Consider the following 22,166-nt stretch of genomic DNA (forward strand, 5'->3'; position numbering starts at 1 on the left):
AAATTTTCTTCTCATCTGCAGGATTGGGTCATTTGCCTACTTACTCCTGTTGAAAGCACTGAAGTGACTGGAACACGGTTTTCTTTCTCTAGAAGGCTGTCATAACAAAACAGCTTGAGCTGGTACTGTATCATCATCTCTATGACTTATCTACCTCTGTCCGAGGAGGTGGGGGTGGTCTTGCAGCAATAAAAGGGAGGCATTATAGACAAACACAGAATGTGTCATTTAACCTTTCATATCCATTGTGTAACAGCATATCCTCCACACCTCTCTATGTTAGCCTATGTGTAAATGCCTGTAAATGTATGTATGTGGCTTATATGTCAGTCATCTCGGGGAGTTATTTTTTGGTTTAGTTGCAGGAGAGGTGCTGAGCTATTAAAGCATATGGGAAGCAGCAAGTAGAAATGCCTAGAAAGAGCAGAGTCTCCGTAACGTGGGAATTCATGGTCATGCTAGGAATGGGTGTAGGCTGGCTAAGAGTGGCTGTCTGGCAGATGTATAGGCTGTGTTCCGTGAAAGAGACCTCTTGGTAGTTTGAAATACTGCCATACCCATAAGGGCTTGTATGCAGAACTTCACTGGAAAGACACCCTGAAGGTCTGAACCAAAGGACTCCTCCTTTGCTGGGGGAACACTTGCTTTCCTTTCTGGTCCCATTGAAGTATACTGTAGAAACTGCTGATGTGAGATAAGTATCAATTAACATAGAAAAGACCTGTGTAACATAGTCCCTAATGCTTTTCATTGCCTGCTTGAGCTGCTGCAATGGATCAGCTTGATATTTAAAACCTTATTTTGTCTAAATAGGGGAATACTCGCTTTCTGCTTTACAGAGGACTTGCTTTCTAAGAAAGGATTTGTAAAAAGTGGCTTTCAGTCTTCTTGCTGGCCTCAAAAAGCTATTACAGTTACTAAATACAGATGTCCCAAGTAAAATATCTGCCTGCCTAGAAACAGCTGATTAGGTTTGATATATGCCTTTGATATATGCTCCAGATAAGGACTTAAAAATCTTACCATTGTGCTCCTGTGGAGGTCAGGAAAGAGTCCTGCTGGCTATAACGTTCATGAGATGAAACGGATGCTCTGTTCTTATTCCCGTCTGTGGAAACTCAAAGCCCAAAATACTGGATCAAGTCGTCCTTATGGCAGTGCAGTTGGGTAGACTTTGAAGAGTCTGTTCAAGGGCCTCCATGACTAATTTATTCTCCCTCTTTTCCAGATGTCCATATTCTCCATTGACTACAAAGGAGTCTAGACAACCAGCTTAGTCAGAGATATCTCCTCTGTTTGAGGTTGGGTAAGCAACATCCCACTGCAAGGTCCTATTGGTCCTCGAAATCTCAACCTGAGTATGCCTCATGGCGTTCAGCTCTATTTGTTCCCTTTGCCCCTCTGCCCGCTCTCCTGAGTGGTGGTAGAAGTCTTAACCTCTATGATAGCTCCTTCCTAGCTGGAAATGGCTCTTTCCTGAAAGCCTCCTCTCGCTTTCTCTCTAATGGATTAGCCACAAAATATGTGTGTATAAGGGACTGGAGCCCAAACACTACAGCCAGGAAAATGGTGGACTTGGTAGGAAGGTCCCTGCTGATTCTCATGCTGGAATGTTTTATGCCAGGAATCCTAGCAGAAATCTCAAATAGTTATTCTTAAGAAGACTGTTTCGTAAGTTCACTACCTTACATTTTTCTGTAGAATCCATCTATATAATCTGTAACCCAAAACAATGACCAGAACTGAAAAAAGTGGTGAAAGAGAGGAAGGGAATAGTTCATTATCGTTATGATACTGAAAGATTTTAATTTCAGATGTATGGGTGAGGCAAATGTATGTTACATATAAGGAACATAAAAATTGTAAGTGCTGCTTTATAGAAGAAAAAATGTGTTTATATATTTCTCAGGCTCACTTTCAGTTTGACAAACACTGATTTCTTTTAAGATGACTTTTGCATGATTAATATCTTCTGAATTTCTTAATACCTTATCATTAGAGCCCGGGGAAGTCGAAGGAGTGAATTTCCTTGGACTGCAGATCAGGTGTTGTAGTTTTAGCACCATGTTTATAAGGGATGAGCAAAATGCTCCTGTTTGCCCTTTCTCATCATCTTGCTGGCACAGACAACAGGTGAACATGAGCTGCTTTCTCTGTTTTGTGAGCTTCTGATCTGTGGAGTTTTGTTGTTCATAAGCTGTAATGTGAGAGGGCTGTGAGAGAATGGGTCAAACATTTCGATCTCTCTTTGGCGTTTTACCCAGGGTGGATGAGTCAGCATGACAAAGGCTATCTAATGTCAGAACTTCTGAATTATTCAGGGATTTTTCAGAGGCTAAACAGAAATTCCTTTACTGGCTAAATTATTAATCTTGTTCATTGATGTGTTTAAAAAATGATGAAATTAAAAGTGCAGTATGAAAGCAATGACTTTTTTTCATATTTTTCCAACTGTAGGTTTGACTCTGCTTCCTGATAGCTCTTTCTAAGTATATATTTGTACTTCATCCCCAGAATTTCCTGTGGTTTGAAATTCTTTTGCTGACATGAAAACAGTTGTGATTTGAAAAGCAGAACAGTGTTCAAACTGGTAATACATAAAGCAGTTGAACTTATTAATATGGCACAGAAACAGGATAGTAGTAAAAGGTGCCATTTCCTATGTGTAAATGGAAAACGTATGAAATGGAGGGCTGGGAATCTCTCGTGATTGCATTGACAGACCGTGCAAATAGCAGGATCCACTTATAGAGACTGACTTGAAGGTCCTAAAGATCCAGTGTTAGTCCAAGCAGAGACTCTATGTGAAGTTTGTTTGTACAAGGGACTGCTATAGATGTAATGAAGTAGCTAAAAGCTCCTTCGGAAGCTGCCTTTTTAGGAGCCTGTTACGTTTCTGCTGCCAGACGCGAGAGAGGAGGTGGAAAGCCTTGCTGTCCCACTTCACCTTGCCTTGCATCTTATTAGCATTGGCTTTTTATCGGGGTTGTAATAAGTCTCTACTCAGAGTTAGGTATTTTCAATAACCCTTCCTGAAGTAGGATGCTGTGGGACTCCTGTGCAAGGCATTCAGCTCCCTCCTCTCCCCCCACATGAATTGCACTGGTCAAACACTACTCTGCATGACTCAGTGCATTTCTGGCCAACTGCGTCTTAATGTACATTTTCTTGCCAAGCAGCGATGTCCCCTTCCTTAGAAGCGTATTTTTTTCCTTTACATTGTTAAATGAAAGGGCGGATTCCAGAGCCCTTCACTGTCTTTCTGCAGACATCACATCCCCGAAGCGTAAATTTATCACCTGCTGAAGAAAAACGTTTTTGTGGGAGCCACTTGTTAAAATATTGGCACCGTCTCCCTGCCTGGGCCACCCATGCAGTCTGGCTGCCTGGAGGTGTTTCCATCATCATGTGCTACGTTATCGTCTATACTGCACTGTGCTCCCTGCCCCTTCCCAGCTCAGCACGTGATCCGGGACCTGCGTTTATGGCATTGACCCGTTAACTGCACTCCTCCCTTCTCCCCTTCAGGAACGAGATGGCTTTTATTTCAAAGTGTTAATATATGCGGTAGATGAGAGTTCCTGCTCAGACACGGCCGCTCTGTGCTAGCAGCAGATATATGTTTCAGTGGTGTTGGAACAGCTTGGGAGAAGGCCAGGTTGAAGCTAGCCCTTAAATGAGTGTATGGGAAGTGTAGCTAGAAAATCTCTTTTCTCTCTACATGACATCTATAAAGCAATACTCAGCTGTGGCATGTTGGAGAAACATTTATTTCAGCACTGTGACCTTTAAAGTGCCAAACAGGGCAGAAGAAGGGATATTCCCCTGCTTTTTAGTAAACCACTCCTAGAAATAAGAAACCATATGACCTTGAAGATGGAAAGAATAGGCAGGTGGCAGGGACCCTGCAAAGACTTGATGTTTTCTCCAACCACTGGTAAGTGTCTCACCCTTTGGAAACCCCCGTTCTCTGCTGCAGCCAGAGCAGAGGCTGGGCTGGAGGCAGCTGAGGCCACGGGAGGGTGAAGGCACCACAATTCAGAGCTCCTGCAGGAAGAGCGGCCTCTTCTGCACTTGGGTCGTGGTGCACAGTCACTTAACACTGATCTTTCCAGGCTTTGTTTTAGTGGGGAACGGGTATTCTCTTGTGGCTGTCGTCTGCTTGGCACCTACATAGACATGCCTGCACTGAGTTGGTAAAGGAGAAGCATGAGCTCCTCTTGCTCTCCTCTCTCCAAGGGCTTGTGGAAGAGCTGGAAGATGGTGGTAGAGCTGTTTGGAAAATGGAGTTTTGACTCGGTGAAAAAAATTAGAGCATTTTGATGTTATTGTCATCTGGAATTAGAGTATAAAGACAAAATATTAAAAAGTGTCAAAGAAAGGAATTTTTCTCGTGAAGAAATGATGTGGAGGAAAAAGCTGTTAGACATTTATGGTGAGAATGAAGCATTTCAGTATTGTGAAAGGAAACAGTAAATTGAAATGTCAACTTAGAGCTGAAACCATTTGTTTCAAACTGTATATTCAAACAAAAAGTGTTTTGTAAGGGCAATTCAAAGCTAAAAATGTTTTCAAGACATAAACATTTTCTAAATTCTAAGAAAATCAGATTTTCAGAGAAAAACATTATCTGGAAATCACTCTGGAAATCACTCAGCTATCTCTAGGTTCTGAATTGCATGGCGCCAGAGTTATAAGCGCAGCAAATGGCCCCTGTGCTACTCATTAGCTTGGGTGTGTATAAGGGAAGCTGCTGGGTTTGAGCTTCCTTGCCACCTGCCCCTGTCCAGAGACCAGTGGTCCTTCCTTCCCCTCTGAGCAGAGGGGGATGCCACACGTGTATCTGCTTCCTGGCCGCGTTCTGCCAAATTGTGCTGGGGTCACCAAGCATTTTTAATAGTTTCTTTCCAATCTGGATTGTTCTGACCAACTAGATTTTGGAGTGACTACATGTGCTGTTATGCTCTGAGGAGACTTTAAGCTTTGAAGAAAAGCAATGGGCAGAGGTACTAGCCTTTCCACCTAGCTCAGCTGCAATCCCAGGTGGCACATCTGACTTGCAGCCACACGCTCACAGGATAAAGTTACACAGCATGTTTTCTTCGGTGGCGAAGCTGGCGTAATAAATTCCTGTGCACGCGCCCCAGCCTTCCTCTCCAGCTCTTCAGCTGCAGCTCTGGGACTTGCCCTGTAAGCCTGGTCAGCAAAGATGTACTGAGTTAAAAACAGCTCTGTTATTCAGAGGTTGTTTCAGGGCTGGCTGAGAGCAGGGCTCCGCAATAGCTGTTTCAGCCCAGCCGAGGAGATGGCGGAGTGGCTGGCGCCCGCGCAGGTCTGCGTAAGCTGCCCTTACTGAGGCGGCATGGCACGCTTGTGCAGGACCTGCGTAGACCATGAAGAGCTCACCCCGTGGATGTGGTCCCGGCGCGGTGGGGGAAGGCGAGGCAGAGTAAAACGGGACCGCAGGTTTGGTCCCACTCGGTGTGACCAGGTGCTTACCACATGCTTGTCAGATAAAAGCCTTGGTTTTAGCTCATAGGATTATGCCTTCTTCTGCTGCGGCTTTTTCTTGCTGCTATTCTTTGTTTAACTATCTAGTATTACTTCGAAACCCTTTGCGCACCTTTTACTTCTACATGTGAGCTTACAGAGTGGCAAATATGAAGACTCCCATTGTATTCTCGCCCCTGTTGGAGTCAATCAAGTTCAAATCTATTGAAGTTAAGGGATTTAAACTGATATAAAACTGATTTGAAGACAGAATCAGGCTCAAAGCTTAGTACTATGAAAATCTAGCTAAGAAGCATAAATCATTGAAACTGAAAGCAAATGCATGTTTTCAATAGTAAGAGACAAACATTACAAAGGCACACAGTTACGAATAGGCAGTCCTAATTAAGCTGTTAAATTTACAAGGAAAATGTGTGATTTGCTCCTTTCAGGGGAGTTAGGTTGCATGGTCTCCATTACTTAAAATACACAGTTAAAACTAATAAATAAATAAAGAAAAGATCAGCTTCATAACTATTTTGTTTATTATGACAATCCCCCAAAAATCGATTATTCCATCATTGTTACTGTTTGTTTACCTTCTGCATTATGTTCACAGCTTAATGAAAATTGCCTGGCCAGGTTTATTTCCCAAATGAAATGCATAAATACAAGTGACGCAAGTTTGGGACAGTACATGTATTGATATAAGATATTTAAAATCATATCTTCTGCCCACAGTGTCCACTTTTTTGCTTAAATATGCTTGATGTTGTTTTGTTACAGCGGCATCTGTTTTTCTGCGTCTTCGATGCGCTCCACAAAATTTGTAGCCCAATGTTTGATGGATATCAGAGGATACACAGCTTAAATCATATCATTCTTCTTTGTGTTTGGAGGTGTCTTGTTTTAAGATTGGATTCATCTCTCCTGGCTTCCTTTTCTCGCTCTCTGTTTCTGTCCGTCTTTGTTTCTTTCCTGCCCCTTCGTCCTATTTTCTTCTGATGCTTTGTGGGTGTTTTATTTATGCAAAATTTAACCTTAGAATCTCTGCTTTTCTCCCCAACCTGGTTTGGTACGCTGGAGATAAAACTGGAAGATTTAGATCTGTAGTTTTAGGTATGTGTCTGAGTTGGATAAAGTTTTTCTTAGTTCTCTTGTTGAAAAAATGAGTTGGGTTTTCTTTAGGCTGCCTCATACTTCTTATGGTAAACATTTGCTGTTGGGACATGGGGAAGGCGGGTGGTTTTGAACCATTGACTGAAACCAGAGGGCAGATATTTGTATGTTGCTGTGATGCCCCCAGCCAGGAAATCTTTCTAGCTAGGGTTTCTCTCAGGGCAGCTTGTCGCAGCCTGGGGAAAGGTGACAGCTGGGGGGAGTCAATCATGAGGAGATCAGTGCCCTCATTATCAAGGTGCCACCGTGTTGGGATGTAAATATTGTCATCTACTGCCTTCAGAAGGTCTTTAAACCTCATGTCCTGATGAGGCAAAGGACTCCTGGTAATAATTCTGGTTTCTATTAGGGACCGGGGAGGCGCTTTGCTCGTACATGTCATTGCTTGGACATTTGAAGAGGGAGGTTGGTTATTTGCTGGTGTGGATGGCGATTTCTCATGAAGAGATGGTTTTCCAGCTTCAGTCAAGTCTTCAAAATCATTCAGGTTCTCCGGAAAGTCCAAAAGTGGCTGATACATGGGCTCACATGGCTTACTTCTGCTTGATGATTTAGGGGGTCCAAGGTGGACCAACTCTCTGCCTGCAAACTTGGAAACTAAATAGAATATAGAATAAATCAGATCAGATTCTGCTGGAATGGTATTTCCAAGAAAAATAACATGTTAATATCAAAACAGCTTCATCCCATAATAAAAATGTCAGTACTTGTAAAGGCATAAATAAAAGTAGATCTTGACATAGAATGAAATTTTGCACCAAGGATTTAAAGCAAATGGTGATCTGGAGGTAGGCAATCAGCAATTTTTTGGTTGGGTGAACAGTCTTAAATGAGCATCTCAGCGTAAAGTTGCCTGGCTTAATTTTAGTGGCTATTATTCATTTATGCTTCTGGGGCTATATATCACATTAATTTAACCATGCCACATATGTGAATAGCTGTGGGCGTGCAATAACTGAAGCAGAAATAAGTCTAAATTCAGATCTGGAGTTTGATTATCCAGTACTGTGCATCTTCTATATTTTTGAGACTATGGAAAATGGTGCCATGGATGTGAGTGCAACCCCTTCTTGAGTATAAGCGAAGTTGTGACACTTGCACCATGCTCACACTCATCCTGGGAATGTAAATAATTTCCGTTTTTTACTCATAAATGTCTATTCTTGGAAGTGCCTTAGCAGTACTAGTAGCATCCCAAGGTGACTCATAGGGGAACTAACCTGCACAATGAGCTGGAACAGTTATTTGTAATCAATACCTGCAGAGTATAAACTGGATCAGGTGTTCACCTGCTAATTTTTTCACCTGATCAACATTAAATCAATCACCAAACTTGGGCTGGGAAACAATTGCTCAAAGTACTTGTAATTTCAAAACAAAGTGGAAGGATATTTCTATAGCATTTTCAGGAATCGTGTTCCCTTTATTTCCCAGGCAGATATCCTAGTACCCTTTCAGACTAAGATGCCAAGACTATATTTCAGAACAGTACCTTCTGGGAAGTTTTCTTGGTTTTCCAATCTAATTGTGATCTCATCTTCTTGAATAGCATCTGGTACTGCCAGGGTTAGTACAGAAGGAAATGCCCTATTGCCATAATTCCTGAGGCTTTCCAGAGTGTCCATTTCAGCCTTCTGGGAAATCTGAACTTCTGACTCCTTACTCAGATGTTTATCAGGATTCATATCGTGTCTTTCTACTTCATTTTCCTTCTGCAAAATGATCAGACACGCATTTGATTAGTATGGAACAAAAAAGCACCTTGAAGTTTAAAGGAAATCACAGTATAACACATGCAGTGGGAAATCTTGTTTTCACACAAGCCTTAGTTACACACATCAGCTTTTCATCTGAGCAGACTCCATGCCAGAGGTTCTTCCTGAAACCCGGCTGCACATGGGCTGGCAGACCCTGCCTTTTACCACACAGGCCAGGGGGAGCAAGTTTTCATGAAAACCCACTGGAGGCTAGAATACCATCTTTGGAGAGCCCGCAGCACTTCCTTCAAGGCTTATGGCTCACAGAGTCTGCTAACAGATGTCTAAGGGAGACCAGGGTACCACAGAGCTCATGCTGCAAAGCAAAAACATTACAGGATGCTGTGAACCACCTCCCGATCCAGGAGGAAGATAATCATGGGACTGTTGCTGTCTGCTGTGAGGGCAGGCCGTCAGCACAGGGCTAGAACAGTCCTGGGAAGGTTTTGCAGTGGGATTGCAGCAGGAAGACCTCCATGGAGCTATGGTAACAGGACTGAGCATCCTGACATGAGCATGGGCTACAGGACTCCCTCCTGCTACCGTGCCATCATCCTTACTCCTACATGCATCCTACGTGCACGTGGGGGTGTGTTCTCATATGTAGGACTCTTGCCTATCCCATGATTCAAGTTTTCAGAGTCCTCACTGTGGTAGCCTCATGCACGCTGAGTTTCAGGTATCAAAACCTTGTGAAAATGCAAGGGCTGCACAGTGAAATAAATCCCCTTCTATAGTACTAAGTTCTGTATTAAGCTATCTGCGCCATGTGCTGCTTCTGCCAAAGACTGTCTTCTCTCAGGTCTGGCACTCCTGAAAATGAAATTTCCCACATGGGTATTCCAGTTCAATACCAAGCTTTTTTGCACGTTCTCTATATCATCTTTGGCAGACTCACTTTGTCGTTATGCAGCTACCACTTCAAGGATTATCTGTAGTAATTTTTGATCTTTTCACTGCCATCCCCACATAATACAAACTTCTTGCTTCCAGAATCAGAGAAGTCATTTGTTTTACTATGGTATATTTACCTTTCATGGTTTTCTTCTATTCTTTGCATTGCAAAGTACTCCCCTTGTGAAAAATATGTTTTTAATCTAACATGCCATTATAAAAAGTGGGTGTAATTTGTGGAGAAAAGGCACTTTTGAAAGCTTGCATGTATTTTGTGAGTTAGCAAAAATGTTTGGAAAAGATTGAAGGGCCCCAAACCTCAAACTTGTGGGGTTACTCCATCCTTCCTACATGTTTGCAGCACCCAATCACAATTAAGGAAATTATTTTTAAAGTATTTATAGAAAGAAACACAATATGTTTAAGTTGACAACATATTGCTAAAACCACACTAGATCAATTGGGAATTTGAGATGTCATAAGCATTTTAGGCTATGCAATCAAATAGTCTCCCAGGATTTTACACACTGCTAGTTAAGAAAACAAATTTTCATCTTACATTTTGCAAGCTGTCACCTTATATACAGTATATCAGAAAACTTCCCATGACTGGTTTTACTGCCAGACCTCTTAAGAGCTAATTGGTTAAGCACCTGGGCAGGAAGCTTTTTGGCAGAAATGCTATTTTCTGCAAGGACTAGCTATAAAGTTCTGGATGGCAAATTGTAATCATTAAGGCTCCCTCTTCTACAACAGCACACATAAAATGTAAATACATTGCTTGGAGAAATTACGATGCATAAAAGGACAGGCTGTGTTTTAAGTTTATCCAATGACTTATGGCTCAAATTTGAACATGGAAAGGATCTTATGCTTTTTTCAGGGTCAAGCTTTCAGCAGACTTCTCTAATTGCACGCAGAAAAATGAGAATCACATCTGTTTGCGTCCACCAAAACTATTATTTGCATGTAGAAATGTTAACTTGTGTATACAAGGAGGAGTTGCAAATACAATGACTTGCACTGGTTTTTCAAACACAGGGGGTTTTGTAGATGAAAAATAATTTCCACAGCCTTTTTTGCAGTTGTAGATTAGAAGTTCTGCTGAAAATTTGTCCCCAGGAAATTGTATGTTTCTTCAGTATTGTGTGAAAAATCATAGCGTAGTCTGCTGCCTGGAATGAGTTGAATGCAGTGGTTTGTGAATATGTGTTTGAATTCCAAACAATGTTTTGAGCTGATTGTGTTGGTGGAATTTTTTATTACGTATTATTCATGAACATTGTCATGAATGTAAATATGTTTTCGTTTGTGTTGATATTTGATATGTTTGGCTCTTTTTGGACAGAATTTTCAGAAGAGCTAGATGCCAACTTTCTCTACAGTTCACTGAGGGGAGGGAAGGTTTTTAATTTGCTCAAAAATACTGGACTATTTTTTTACCAGAATTTTACTCCTTTATAAATATTAGCTGTCTGTAAATATCTCTTTTCATAGGCAGACAAGAATATGCAATATCCTTTACGGTCCTAGACAGAAATAACGTAAATGAATGGCAGTTTGTTTTCAGGGTACTTCATTTTACCTGTGACTATTGGTTGTTACTTATTTGTTCCGCTCATTTAGATTTAAATTTGCCCTCATTTAGATGCAAATGGTAGTTTTTGTGCTTTATGCACACAAGCTGTCTTGTTGAGCTCAATGAAACTATTCATATACTTAAAGCTGATGCATACATTTGCAAGATCTGGAGAGCTGAAAGGAAATTATGTGATTTAATGATGGATCACACGCTGCTAGTAATAAATAACAAATAGTTGGCATTATACAGAATAGAAAGAACATCTATCTATGCATTTTGAAATATCCTTGGCATAATTTGTAATACAAATGTATTACAACCCATGCTGTTGTAATTAAGCTCCAGTAACATTATCAGGATCTCAACAAGAAGATGAAGAAAAAGTGGGAAATTTCCCCCTTGCACTCTGTTAACAATCTTTATGCTTCTTCCTCATTTTCAACTCTCTGTGGCCGGGTGGTTGAAGTGCGTTGCAGCCTGCCAAAGAGGTCGTTGAATTTGGCCTCTTTTAGACCAAAGCAGAGAATCTTCCCCCCAAGATAATGCCCTGCCAGCTGCCTCCTCCAAGAGCTGTGTCACCACAGCGTGGTCTAGGCTCTAGGGGAGCTCGGGGCTGCTCTTGTCTCTGCCTCTGCCCAAAAATGTCATGTCACCCGTGTGGGGCTCCACCTTGGGATCCAAGAGATGCATTCTTTTCTTTTACTTACATACTTTGCATACACTTAGGGCTAAGTTTTGCCATTGTGTAAGCATGCGCATAAAGCATCTTTTGCTGAAGAACAGGCCAGAGGATGCTGAAAAAATAAGAGCATTGAGTAAGAACACCCAACTTGATTTCTTAGCCAGCCTTCCCCTCTCTTTCCCCTCTTTTGCCCAAACCCCAGTCTTTCTGGGTAATACGAATGTTATTGAACACTGGAGAAACTGGCATAAGGTGGTAGCACGGACGATAGTCATGATTTAAAAGAGCTCCTGGAGAGGAGTGATTGCATAGGTCAATTGTGTATAAGGCTTGAATAAGAAACAACCAAGAGGTGATCATTATTAACTACAAATAGTTGCAGGGCCTAACTACTAGCAAGGGAGAAATATTAATTTTCATAATACAGAAGAATGTAAGAGGGAGTGGAGGGGCAAAATTAAGAAACAAACAATGTAGAGTGACTATCTGGGAAAAAACCCACGAGTTTTACAAACACTCTGATAACAGAATAATCTCTAAAAGGTACTAGTAGCAGGTTTTGTGTTTATGAGTTTAAAGGTAGCATTTACAAAATTCGTGCTAACAAACAAGAGGAAACAAACTTCTACCAACATGGAAAGATGGTATCAATTGGTCTTTTCTAAGTTCCTAATTTCTATGTCTTAGTAACAGATATTAGAAGGTATTATTTATGATAGAATCCACTCTGCCAAATTTAGGCATCTAGCTTATGCCTGTATTTCAGGTTCTCAGCAAAGATGTCCTGCTAAAAGCAAGTCATTTCCCTGCAAAGCTGTCGAAGGGAGATTCTGTCTGTCTAAAAGGTTAAACCACGACAACCTGGGCAAGAACAACCCCAGGCACCAGCATATGCTGGGGCCACCCAGCTGGAAAGCAGCTTGGCAGAAAAGGACCTGGGGTTCCTGGTGGACACCAAGTTGAACATGAGCCAGCAATCTGCCCTTGCTGCAAAGAGGGCTAATGGTATCCTGAGCTGCATTAGGCAAAGCATTGCCAGCAGGTGGAGGGACGTGATCCTTCCACTCTACTCAGCACTGGCGAGGCCTCACCTGGAGTACGGTGTCCACTTCTGGGCTCCCCAGTATGAGAGACGTGGACATACTGGAGAGAGTCCAGTGAAGGGCCACGAAGATGATGAAGGGACTGGACTATATCTCCTATGAGGAAAGGCTGAAAGAGCTGGGATTGTTCAGTCTGGAAAAGAGAAGGCTCCGGGGGATCTCATCAATATATACAAATACCTGAAGAGAGGGTGCAAAGAGGACGGAGCCAGGCTCTTTCCAGTGGTGCCCAGTGACAGGACCAGAGGCAATGGGCACAAGCTGAAACACGGGAGGTTCCCTCTGAACATCAGGAAACACTTTTTCACTGTGAGGGTGACCAAGCACTGGCACAGGTTGCCCAGGGAGGCTGTGGAGTGTCCATCCTTGGAGATATTCAAAAGCCATCTGGGCATCGTCCTGGGCAACCAGCTCTAGGTGGCCCTGCTTGAGCAGGGGGGCTGCACCAGATGACCTCCAGAGGCCCCTGCCAGCCTCAGCCAGTCTGTGATTCTGTGATTCTGTGAAAGTCACCACTGTTTTGAGCTAGTAGCTGGCTAGGTTATTTTGGGTCAGTACCGGTTTGGGTTTAAACCTTTGACTGGAAAAATGTCAACAGAGAGAAAGAAAATGTCAGTCATTCCTTTGTTAAACTTCCCCTCTTTTCCTCCTTGCTCTACCAAAACCTCCAGCCTGCCTGGGGAATATATATAAACTAGGACTTCAAAACAATAATTGAGTGTTATTACCTTACAATCGGAGTCATTTTTTGGGTCTGTGCTTGAATTCAGCTTGACTCTCTGCCTTAAGAGGGCATTTTGGATGCCAGGAGTGGCAGGAAGCAGTGCAGCCCCTTAATCAGCCCGTAACTTACTTTATGCACTGATCGCTTCCCTCTTCCACCCGGGTAGGATGCTGAAAGAGGTCATAGAGGACGTGAAATGCTACCACTTACCTGGAAGGCTAGATCTCTAGGGGCTGTAAATCAGCTCAATATCCAGAGATTCAAGAAAGCTGGTCAATAGCCTTCACAATACGGCTCTTTTTGAGTGACTTATGATTTAGCAGATCCAATTTAAAAATATAATATGAAAAAAATCACATATGTGAAGGAAAGCCTCCTCCCCCTAAGCATGCGTGAGCACGCGCACACACACACACACACTCCCCAACTCATATTTTTGAGTTATGGCTCTGCCTGCAAACACTGCACAGGCTGTTGCGACCTTGGGGCTGTGTGCTGGGATGGAGATCTGGATCTGCTCAAGCACATCTGAATAATTTCTAGAGGAGTCAGCTGGACCTTCTCAAAATACAGCTTCTCCAGGGCGAAGGCTTTGAATGGGAGGCTAATCGCTGATGTGTGTTGTTTTGTAGCTGAAACTTTTCCCATTGCACTTGTGTGTTAGAAGCTGGAATTTGGCTTCCTGTCTGCCTAGTTTCTGCCTGAAGCAAAATTTTTATGACTGAGCTGTGAACCCCTTAGTGGAGACGGTTGTAAAAGAAAAGCTTACAGCCTTTTTAACTAATTGTGGCCTTACCAGTGATTACCATAATTTTCTGAATTTATTTTTTAAATTTTTGTCCCCTCTGATCTCACTCCATGTCCCTAAGTGAGTTGGAGCTGGAGTGCGAGTGTAAGATACAGTGGTAAAAATACAAAAAAAGATGCTGGGAAAAGATTTTACAACTTTCACAGCTTCCCACTCACCTCCCCAGGCTTTGGATCAGGCCCTCACGGACCAGTCAGAAAGGGAAGGGATGGCGAGGTCGCTGAGATGCTAATGCTCCTTTTCCCAGTGGAAAAGTAATCTTTTGTGTAAAGCAGAATAGTTCTCAATCCCATTACAACCAGCAGCCCATTTTTAAAATTCATTAGTCATAAAAAAAGGGTATATTTATCTCTGGGAAAAAAAAAATCTCTTAAAATAATCACCTCTGAGAATGCCAGAACGTAGGTTTCCTGAGACTGCACCCAGATCTGCAATTTCATTACTATTTTTAGTGAGTTTTGTCTCCGTTCCATGGACAACCATCTTTTCCACATGTGCTGTGTGGCTGTTGCGACGTTCCTCAGAAGAATCCAGGGAGTACTTTATGCCTGTCATGATCATGGTATCTTACCTGGAGTCTTTTGTGGTCTTTCTGGTATCTGAGCAGTTTCTTCAGCAATAAGCAATAAGAAGCCATGGCAGGAGAGGGTCTGTTATGTATTAAAATGTTGATAACTTCTGAAAGACTGAACTCCATCATTTCTGTCATGTAGTTTAAAACAACAGGATTCAATTCACTGGGGCAAAGTCTGAAATATTAGGAAAAAATATTTAAATACAAATGATGCGTCCAGGTACAATGTCAGAATTTACCGTAAGCGGACAACACACTTCTTGTGATGTAGCTGGAGTAGGCTAAGTCGATTGTACAGGCAAACTATGATACACAGTTGGGCAAAAATCCTCTGTCTGGCTAAGCTAACTCCACTGCTGGGCTGAGGCTCTGTTACTGCATTATTAAATATCCTATTGTTGATATAATTGATTACTCTGAAAGGACACCCACCAGGATTAAGCTTGAAAAATTAAAAGATGGAAACCAGCATTTTCTCATTTTAATCGAGTGTGTATATTTTGGTTCTCAGTACAGTAGTCTTAAATGGCTTAACAGAGAGATTGTGTGTGTGCGTGTGTGTAAGAAGACAGGAAGAGCCCCAAAGGCAGGAAAATCTCAAAGGACAAAAAAAGAACTAAGGAAAGTCTAGGAGGTTTTTTATTTTTGTATAAATCAGACTGTGAAATAAAACTGGTTATGTTATAGTGATAATTATTTTACAGGCTTCTGTGGGTAGTAAAGTCTAGTAAAGGCATGTTAGAAATACGACAGCCTTGGATTCTGAGACTCCTAAGACATTTTTTCAAACTTGTCAAACTTCAGTATGAATGGGCACGGACACATCTGAGGAGAGGGAAGGAGGGCAAAGGCAGGAACGGTGGGCAATTCTCAGAGAAATGAACAAATTGCGCATAGATTTCTAATAGCCCTGGCTGTGACTGACAGTGGATCGCCTGGATTGTGGCAGGAAAACCTGCCATGTGTCCTGTAGACACCTTCACAGATGGTGCAGATTGCAAAAGCCAAATTACTCTCTTTTTCGATTAGTGTAAACTATTGATTTTTACAGAATGATCTGGGCACAAAATATTAGACCCATGACTAGCTACTTCCAGCTGTGAGGAAGATGTAGAAGGTCCATCACTGAAATTAGGTATTTAAAGACATGCAAAGTATGCTTTGCAGTCTCTCGATATGAAAGATGAATTAACATCTCGAAATTTGGCAATGTTTCTGTGAGGTGTCATATTGCACATCTCTATTTCAAACTTTTATAATAATCTTAAATCGTAAAGTGGCTTGCTAAGAAAAAATGCAGACTAGTTAAGGCCAGTTACAAAGATGGATGAGAATAACAATTATTAGAATAACAAGTGCTTCAGTGTAATATAAAAATGTTCCCTCAAGTGGGCATGCGAGACCTAGTTTTGCAGGAAAGGATTAGAAGCACACTGTCTAGGAATTAGTGGCACCAGTGAGGCATGTTGAGAACAAAATTATTGATACAATGGATATAAGCAGTTCTATAAGAATGTTTCCTCTTACATAAAATTTATCCATGATTAGAAAAGTTGATGTGGTGTTTTCTGAAATAAAATTCTGTCATTTTGGAACAGCCCTGAGCAGATAACAAAAATCTTCTAAAACAAACAAAACAAAAAAAATCCTAAAACCCCTAACACTTCCCCCACAAATCCTGAATCCTGAAATCCCAAGCTAGAAGAGAGATGTGACATTTGTTACCTGTTCTCATAGGTAGCAGCAGTCAGTATTTTCCTGGTGAAGCCTTCGTTCAACCATTTGTCTTTTATTGCTTCTCTGACTCCAGGCCTCTTAGCAGGGTCAGGCTCAAGTAAGGACTGCATGAAGTGTACAGCTCCTGTGCAGTATTCGGATGAAATAGCTTGTTTACTAGTAATACCTGATTATTTGGGCAGTGCAAAATTTTCCTTTTTCAGAAATGTGGCACTTGCCCTGCTTCTCCACATTGTAAGAACCTCAGCTAAAATCCAGTCTCTAGGGCTACCTCTGCACTGCTGAGTAAAACAGCTCCAGCTCTCTGAGACTGCTGTGGTCCCGTGTGGTGATCCTGTTCCCCCAAGGACGCCTGAGCAGCGTGGGCAGCATGGGCCAAACCATGCCGGGAGGCATGCTATGGGCCTATGGATGCTTCTACAGGTACAGCACTGGACCTCGCTTCCTAATTTGCTTGATTTACCCCGGTGAATGCAGCCTATGGCATCAATAGCAATCTCAGCATTGTGCTGACTCAGCATTTGATCAGGGCTCTGGGAAGGGGCGCTTCTGTGCCAGCTGACTACCCAGGAGTTACGTTCTTCACACAAAGAAGCTAATCGCATTGATAAAACTCTCTGTATTGAGGGAGGGAGATGGACCCATGTGCTCAGATGACATGCTGTGCTTTGGCTTCCTGGAGTTGGGACAGAGAAAGCTCAAACATTCCCATATGTCTATCACTCAGCTCCAACACTGCATAAAGTCCCTCTCTTTTTTGTCTTCTTGGGAAAACTCTACTGAATTCTTCCATATTCCTTGGGGATGTTTTGAAATGAGCAAAATAGCAAGTGAGCATTAAACTGGGAACGTACTGCTCCTTTCACTTGTAATCTCCTTCAGAAGAACTTAGATCTAAAGTATGCAAAGCTTGTTTACTACTGCTCTCTCACTAAATTCCCAATGGGCAAGGGAACAATGGAGTTATCCGCAATCTTCCACTAACTGTGTGGGCTTTGTAGAAAAGCAGAGATAATGCATTTATTAGTAGAAGCTATAACAATAGCATAAATAAGAAAAATTAGAAATATTATAATTGCAGCTATGGAGGGCTTGTAGAAAAACGGAGCTGCTATCTGGCAACCAATCTCCAAAGAAAGATAAATGAGAGACTAATGTACAAACATTCTGGACAGCTATGGTAGATATCCTCATACCATTTACTGGGGGAGAAAAAGAAATTGAATCATCACATTATCTTAATACTGTAACTCCGGACTAGATCCAGCTAGCTTAGTCTGGAACTGTCTGCTGCTTCCCAGTGCTTGGCTGCAGGCAGCAACTGAAGCTAATCTTGGTTCCTAGGCTCATTCTTGCCTAACTTCAGAGCAAAGCTGCTCAAAACGATGGGGAGATCTGAACTCATGCTGGTAGATAGCTGGGCAAAGCATGTCTCATTCTGCTCTGCTTTCTGACTTGGTCAGTGAAGCTGCACAGTAACGGCTGTGAGAAGGGGTCCAAGCCTGTGATGGTCAACAGAGAAGATGCTAGTCCAGATGGAGAGAAAATAGGGACAGAGGTGTACAGGAATCATTGTAAAGCTGCAGAATTTTGAGCTTTGAGGAAGTAAATTTTGGACTGCTAACCCAGAGTGTATATACACCAACATGACTTCTAGGTTTTTGAGCCATGGGCTGTAATTCAGGCTAGAGCTTCTGAGAACTATCTTTCCCAGTCATCCTAAAAGACTCCATAGACGGTACCTCATTAAAGATTGTCAGTAAAATTCATTGAAAAATGTTGTATTTCAGTTCTTTCTCATAAAAAATATGAACAGACTCTTCACAAAAATAGCCGTCCCATTATTTAAATTATCTCAATGTTGTGGGTTCTGTCTGTAGCCAAAAGATAAGCTCTTCAGGAAAAATTATCTAAGGTTTGATAACTGATTTTTGGGAAAACCAGGAAAGAATGCCTGGCTATGACACACAGCATTGGACACACTAAACATGACAGTGTTCTCATTTACTGCACAGCTGCTCCACTTATGTAAAAGCAATGTACATTTTATTTCCCCTGTAAATAAGAACCAAGAATAGTGGACTTTTGACAAGACAACAATGTTATTTTCCTACTAGCCTGAGATAAAGATATCTTGCCTAAGGCACACAAAAGTTATTTCTAAATGCAAACAAAGCAACTGGAAAAGGTACCTCTTATTTTCCAGAAGATTGCGTTATTGATAAATTCACTTTATTACATGGGTTAGACCTTTTATACGTCAGTATTATTTATAAAAATTTGAGTACTTTACCAGGGGAGATATCTGATGGAATAGGGCTGATTTCTCTGATTAACATCTTTTGATGTAGTTGCTTGATATTAAAGGGTTCCACCGTGAAGGGTAATGTGCCAGTTAGCATAGCAAACATGCTTACACCTCTGTCAAAGAAAAAGACAAACATCAGAGCTCCATATAATGCTAATAAATATTTGTTTAAAAATCCCACAAAGCTATGAGTCAGGTTTCAGAGATTTACCTTCAGTATCAAGAACAGGGTTACAAATTACCTCTAAGCAGCAATTTGTACTGAATACATAACTTATGCCTTTTTTCTTTGTGTAAATGCCATTTTATCTAGAAAAGAATGTTGTGGGAAGTGTGTATAAAATAGACTGTACAGTGAGTGGCTGGAAAGCCTGCAGTGTTGAAAGTGGAAACCTGCTGTTTATTTTTAAAATAAGCTCATTGGAGTGTCAGTGTAGTGTACCCAGCCCATCAGAATAAAGCATTTTGGTTTGGAGGCTGAGTGACAACACAGAGCTGGGACTGATGTGATAGATCTTGTTCCAAATAGTAATTCAGTTGTTCTTGCTTTGCTCAGATTACTAAATTAGGTGTGACTTATGCCTAGAAGGCATTCGTTTGGTAACAGCTTGCTGTTGGCTAAAGACTTAAAACTTTAACTCTTGAGAAAGACTAACAGTCTGCTAGCAGTGATCAGCAAACTTTGTGAAGGTTTGCCATTCAGTTTGCAGAAGTACCAACGTTTGGAAAACTTGCTTAGCTGTCCTGAGTTTGCAAACAGGGAGGTTTCCTTGAACACTCTCCATGGTACTTCCTTGCTCCAGCTGAGTTGTGCCACCACAACAGCACTGCTCTTTGACATCCTTTGCCGTTTCTCTATTGACCTCAGTCAAGACAGTCATTTTAGGAATTCAGGCAATTCTAATTTAATTGATCTGGTGGTACATTAGTGCAGATGATGACAATGTCATCTGTGAAACAGATCTGTTCGTGGTGTGCACAACAACAATCTTTTTTTAATGTTTTCAAACAGTTGAAAAACCATGAGAAGATGATGGCTCAAACAGTTAAAACCATGAGAAGATGATGGCGCCATTGAAAAACCATGAGAAGATGGTGGCTCTTTTTTTAACGTTTTCAAACAGTTGAAAAACCATGAGAAGATGATGGCGCCATTGAAAAACCATGAGAAGATGGTGGCATCTTTTTCTAAATGTTGCATTGGATTGCATTTGAACCAGTGACCTACGGATAAATGCTTTTTATTACTCTCGGCTAGGACTTATCTTGTCTCACTTTCACCATCTAAAACCTAAGTATCTCTTTTTTTAACGTTTTCAAACAGTTGAAAAACCATGAGAAGATGATGGCGCCATTGAAAAACCATGAGAAGATGGTGGCATCTTTTTCTAAATGTTGCATTGGATTGCATTTGAACCAGTGACCTACGGATAAATGCTTTTTATTACTCTCGGCTAGGACTTATCTTGTCTCACTTTCACCATCTAAAACCTAAGTATCAGTAGTTATCAATGGAAAGAGACAGGCTTCTACAAGACAGAGTCATCACAGCTATGTTATACAGCTATTTTAGGCTACAGTGAAGTGTCTCAGGAGATGAGCTGTCTCCCTGCACCGACAATAACAGGACACTAACTGCCTGGTATAACCCAGATGCCTGGTTGTTAAATGGCTAAATTTAGGTGAGCTCAATCTCTTCTCACTTTACCAAACGTTCTGATAAATCTAGTCCTTGAATGTAATGCTTTCCAAAACTTTCCTGATGAATCCTTTGAGTAAAAAAACCACAGAGTTACAAAGGAAACATGCTGCAATGAAACGACATTCAGTTGACTGAAGTAGCAAGGATTGTCGTTCTATAATACATAATAGCACGTGGATTAAATGTAGCTGGAGTTGAAGCGAGAGAAGGGCCCCTGAATATTCTCTGATGAGTGGGAGTAACATGCAGTGCAAATGGATCTCTAATGTCATTACAACGTTAAATACATTTTTCTTTTCAACACTGCAAACACTACCATGCACTTTAAATTGCTGGTGATGATATACACGACTGGTGCTTTAAACTGGCAATAGTTCTTTTCATCAGCCTACTGGATGTGGAAATCCCCAAGGTATGAGAATTTGGGGAATGGATGGAGCTGCCATCCTAAAAATCTCTTTTAAAATCTTATGCACAAAATGTAGCTAGTTAACAGTAATGCACTTAGTAGTTAATTGTAGCTAGAATCTGATGGCATGTTAAACTTAAAAGTTTATTAGCTATAATAGACTGCTCCTCCTCTATCCCACTGAACTATCTGGATTTGTTTGAATACAGCAGCTGTTTACTCAATTCAGCTGGTGCACGAAAGCTAATCACTTTCCCGTCCTCCGAAGAATCTTTAAAATCTTAGGCACAAAAGTCATGATTAGGCAAAACAGGCACTGCTGTTCACTGTTGCCTCATAGGAGCCTCAGCTGTGTTGTAGTTGAATCTGGTTGGTTTTCTGAATGTGCTTCTGACTGAATATGGCTTTCTGGTTCCCGTTGTAACGACTACTTGTCAGTCCTGCTGCATAAAGTCAGTATTTCTCCACCACGCTGGAATCTTTTGCCAGAGTCCAGTCGATCTGTAATCCTTTACTTATTTTGTGACAATAGAAGTAACTTATCTTTCTAGTTAATATTTTAGTTCATCAGAATGCCCTTTTTCATGATGATAATGTGAACAATTCAGGTTAAACTGTAAATATGTTTTATGCCTAAAAGGTAGAATATGTCTATATTAAATACCAAGGGCCTTACATAAGTTTTATATAGCCCTTGACCTGTTATGTGATGTTTATTAACGGAGGGAGCTCAGTAAATTGTTCTAAGGTTACTGCTTTGCCTTCATTCAGACATCTGAAATGTGAAATAAGTATAATCCTATTTAAGTGCTGACAGCATCCTCTAGACCTGATTCATCTGTGTTATGTCTACATAAATTCAGAGTAACACTCTTGAAATCCAGACTTATACTGAAGTAATTTGGTAGAATTTGTCCCTTCATCCTTAACTTTGTGTACCATTCACATCCTGTAAATTTAGAGGAAGCTGAGGTATAAGAATCATAGTTAGGTCAAAACCCGAATATATAGTATGTCTGCCAGAAGCAGGTCTTGAGAGGAATAATGTGCATTATATATTCATGTGTATATAAAACCTCTTTCTCTTTTGAGCATATAGGAATGGTAAGCTTCTACTTTAGACGTCTGAATCAGATGCCTATATGTAGGTACCAGCAACCTTGTAGATCAAAGCAAAACACTTTGTCCTCTGTAGATACACAGTTTGGTAAAGACTG

The 22,166-nt window shown here is 41.3% G+C and overlaps 1 protein-coding gene across 1 annotated transcript in view; it reads right to left on the minus strand.

The window, feature by feature from the left end:
• Window positions 1-6,512: 6,512 nt before the first annotated feature.
• Window positions 6,513-22,166, minus strand: part of LOC103901779 (hormonally up-regulated neu tumor-associated kinase homolog A) — a 24,765-nt gene continuing 9,111 nt past the window's right edge. The window contains exons 5-9 of the mRNA XM_019472983.1: window positions 18,824-18,951; window positions 16,519-16,654; window positions 14,791-14,968; window positions 8,162-8,381; window positions 6,513-7,266 (exon numbers count right to left, since the gene is read on the minus strand). Coding sequence (XP_019328528.1) covers window positions 6,515-7,266; window positions 8,162-8,381; window positions 14,791-14,968; window positions 16,519-16,654; window positions 18,824-18,951 — 1,414 coding nt within the window. The 3' untranslated portion in view covers window positions 6,513-6,514. The remainder of the gene's footprint in view (window positions 7,267-8,161; window positions 8,382-14,790; window positions 14,969-16,518; window positions 16,655-18,823; window positions 18,952-22,166) is intronic.

Source organism: Aptenodytes forsteri, unplaced genomic scaffold, assembly GCF_000699145.1.
Source record: "Aptenodytes forsteri isolate BGI_AS27 unplaced genomic scaffold, ASM69914v1 Scaffold245, whole genome shotgun sequence".
Classification (NCBI taxonomy): Eukaryota; Metazoa; Chordata; class Aves; order Sphenisciformes; family Spheniscidae; genus Aptenodytes; species Aptenodytes forsteri.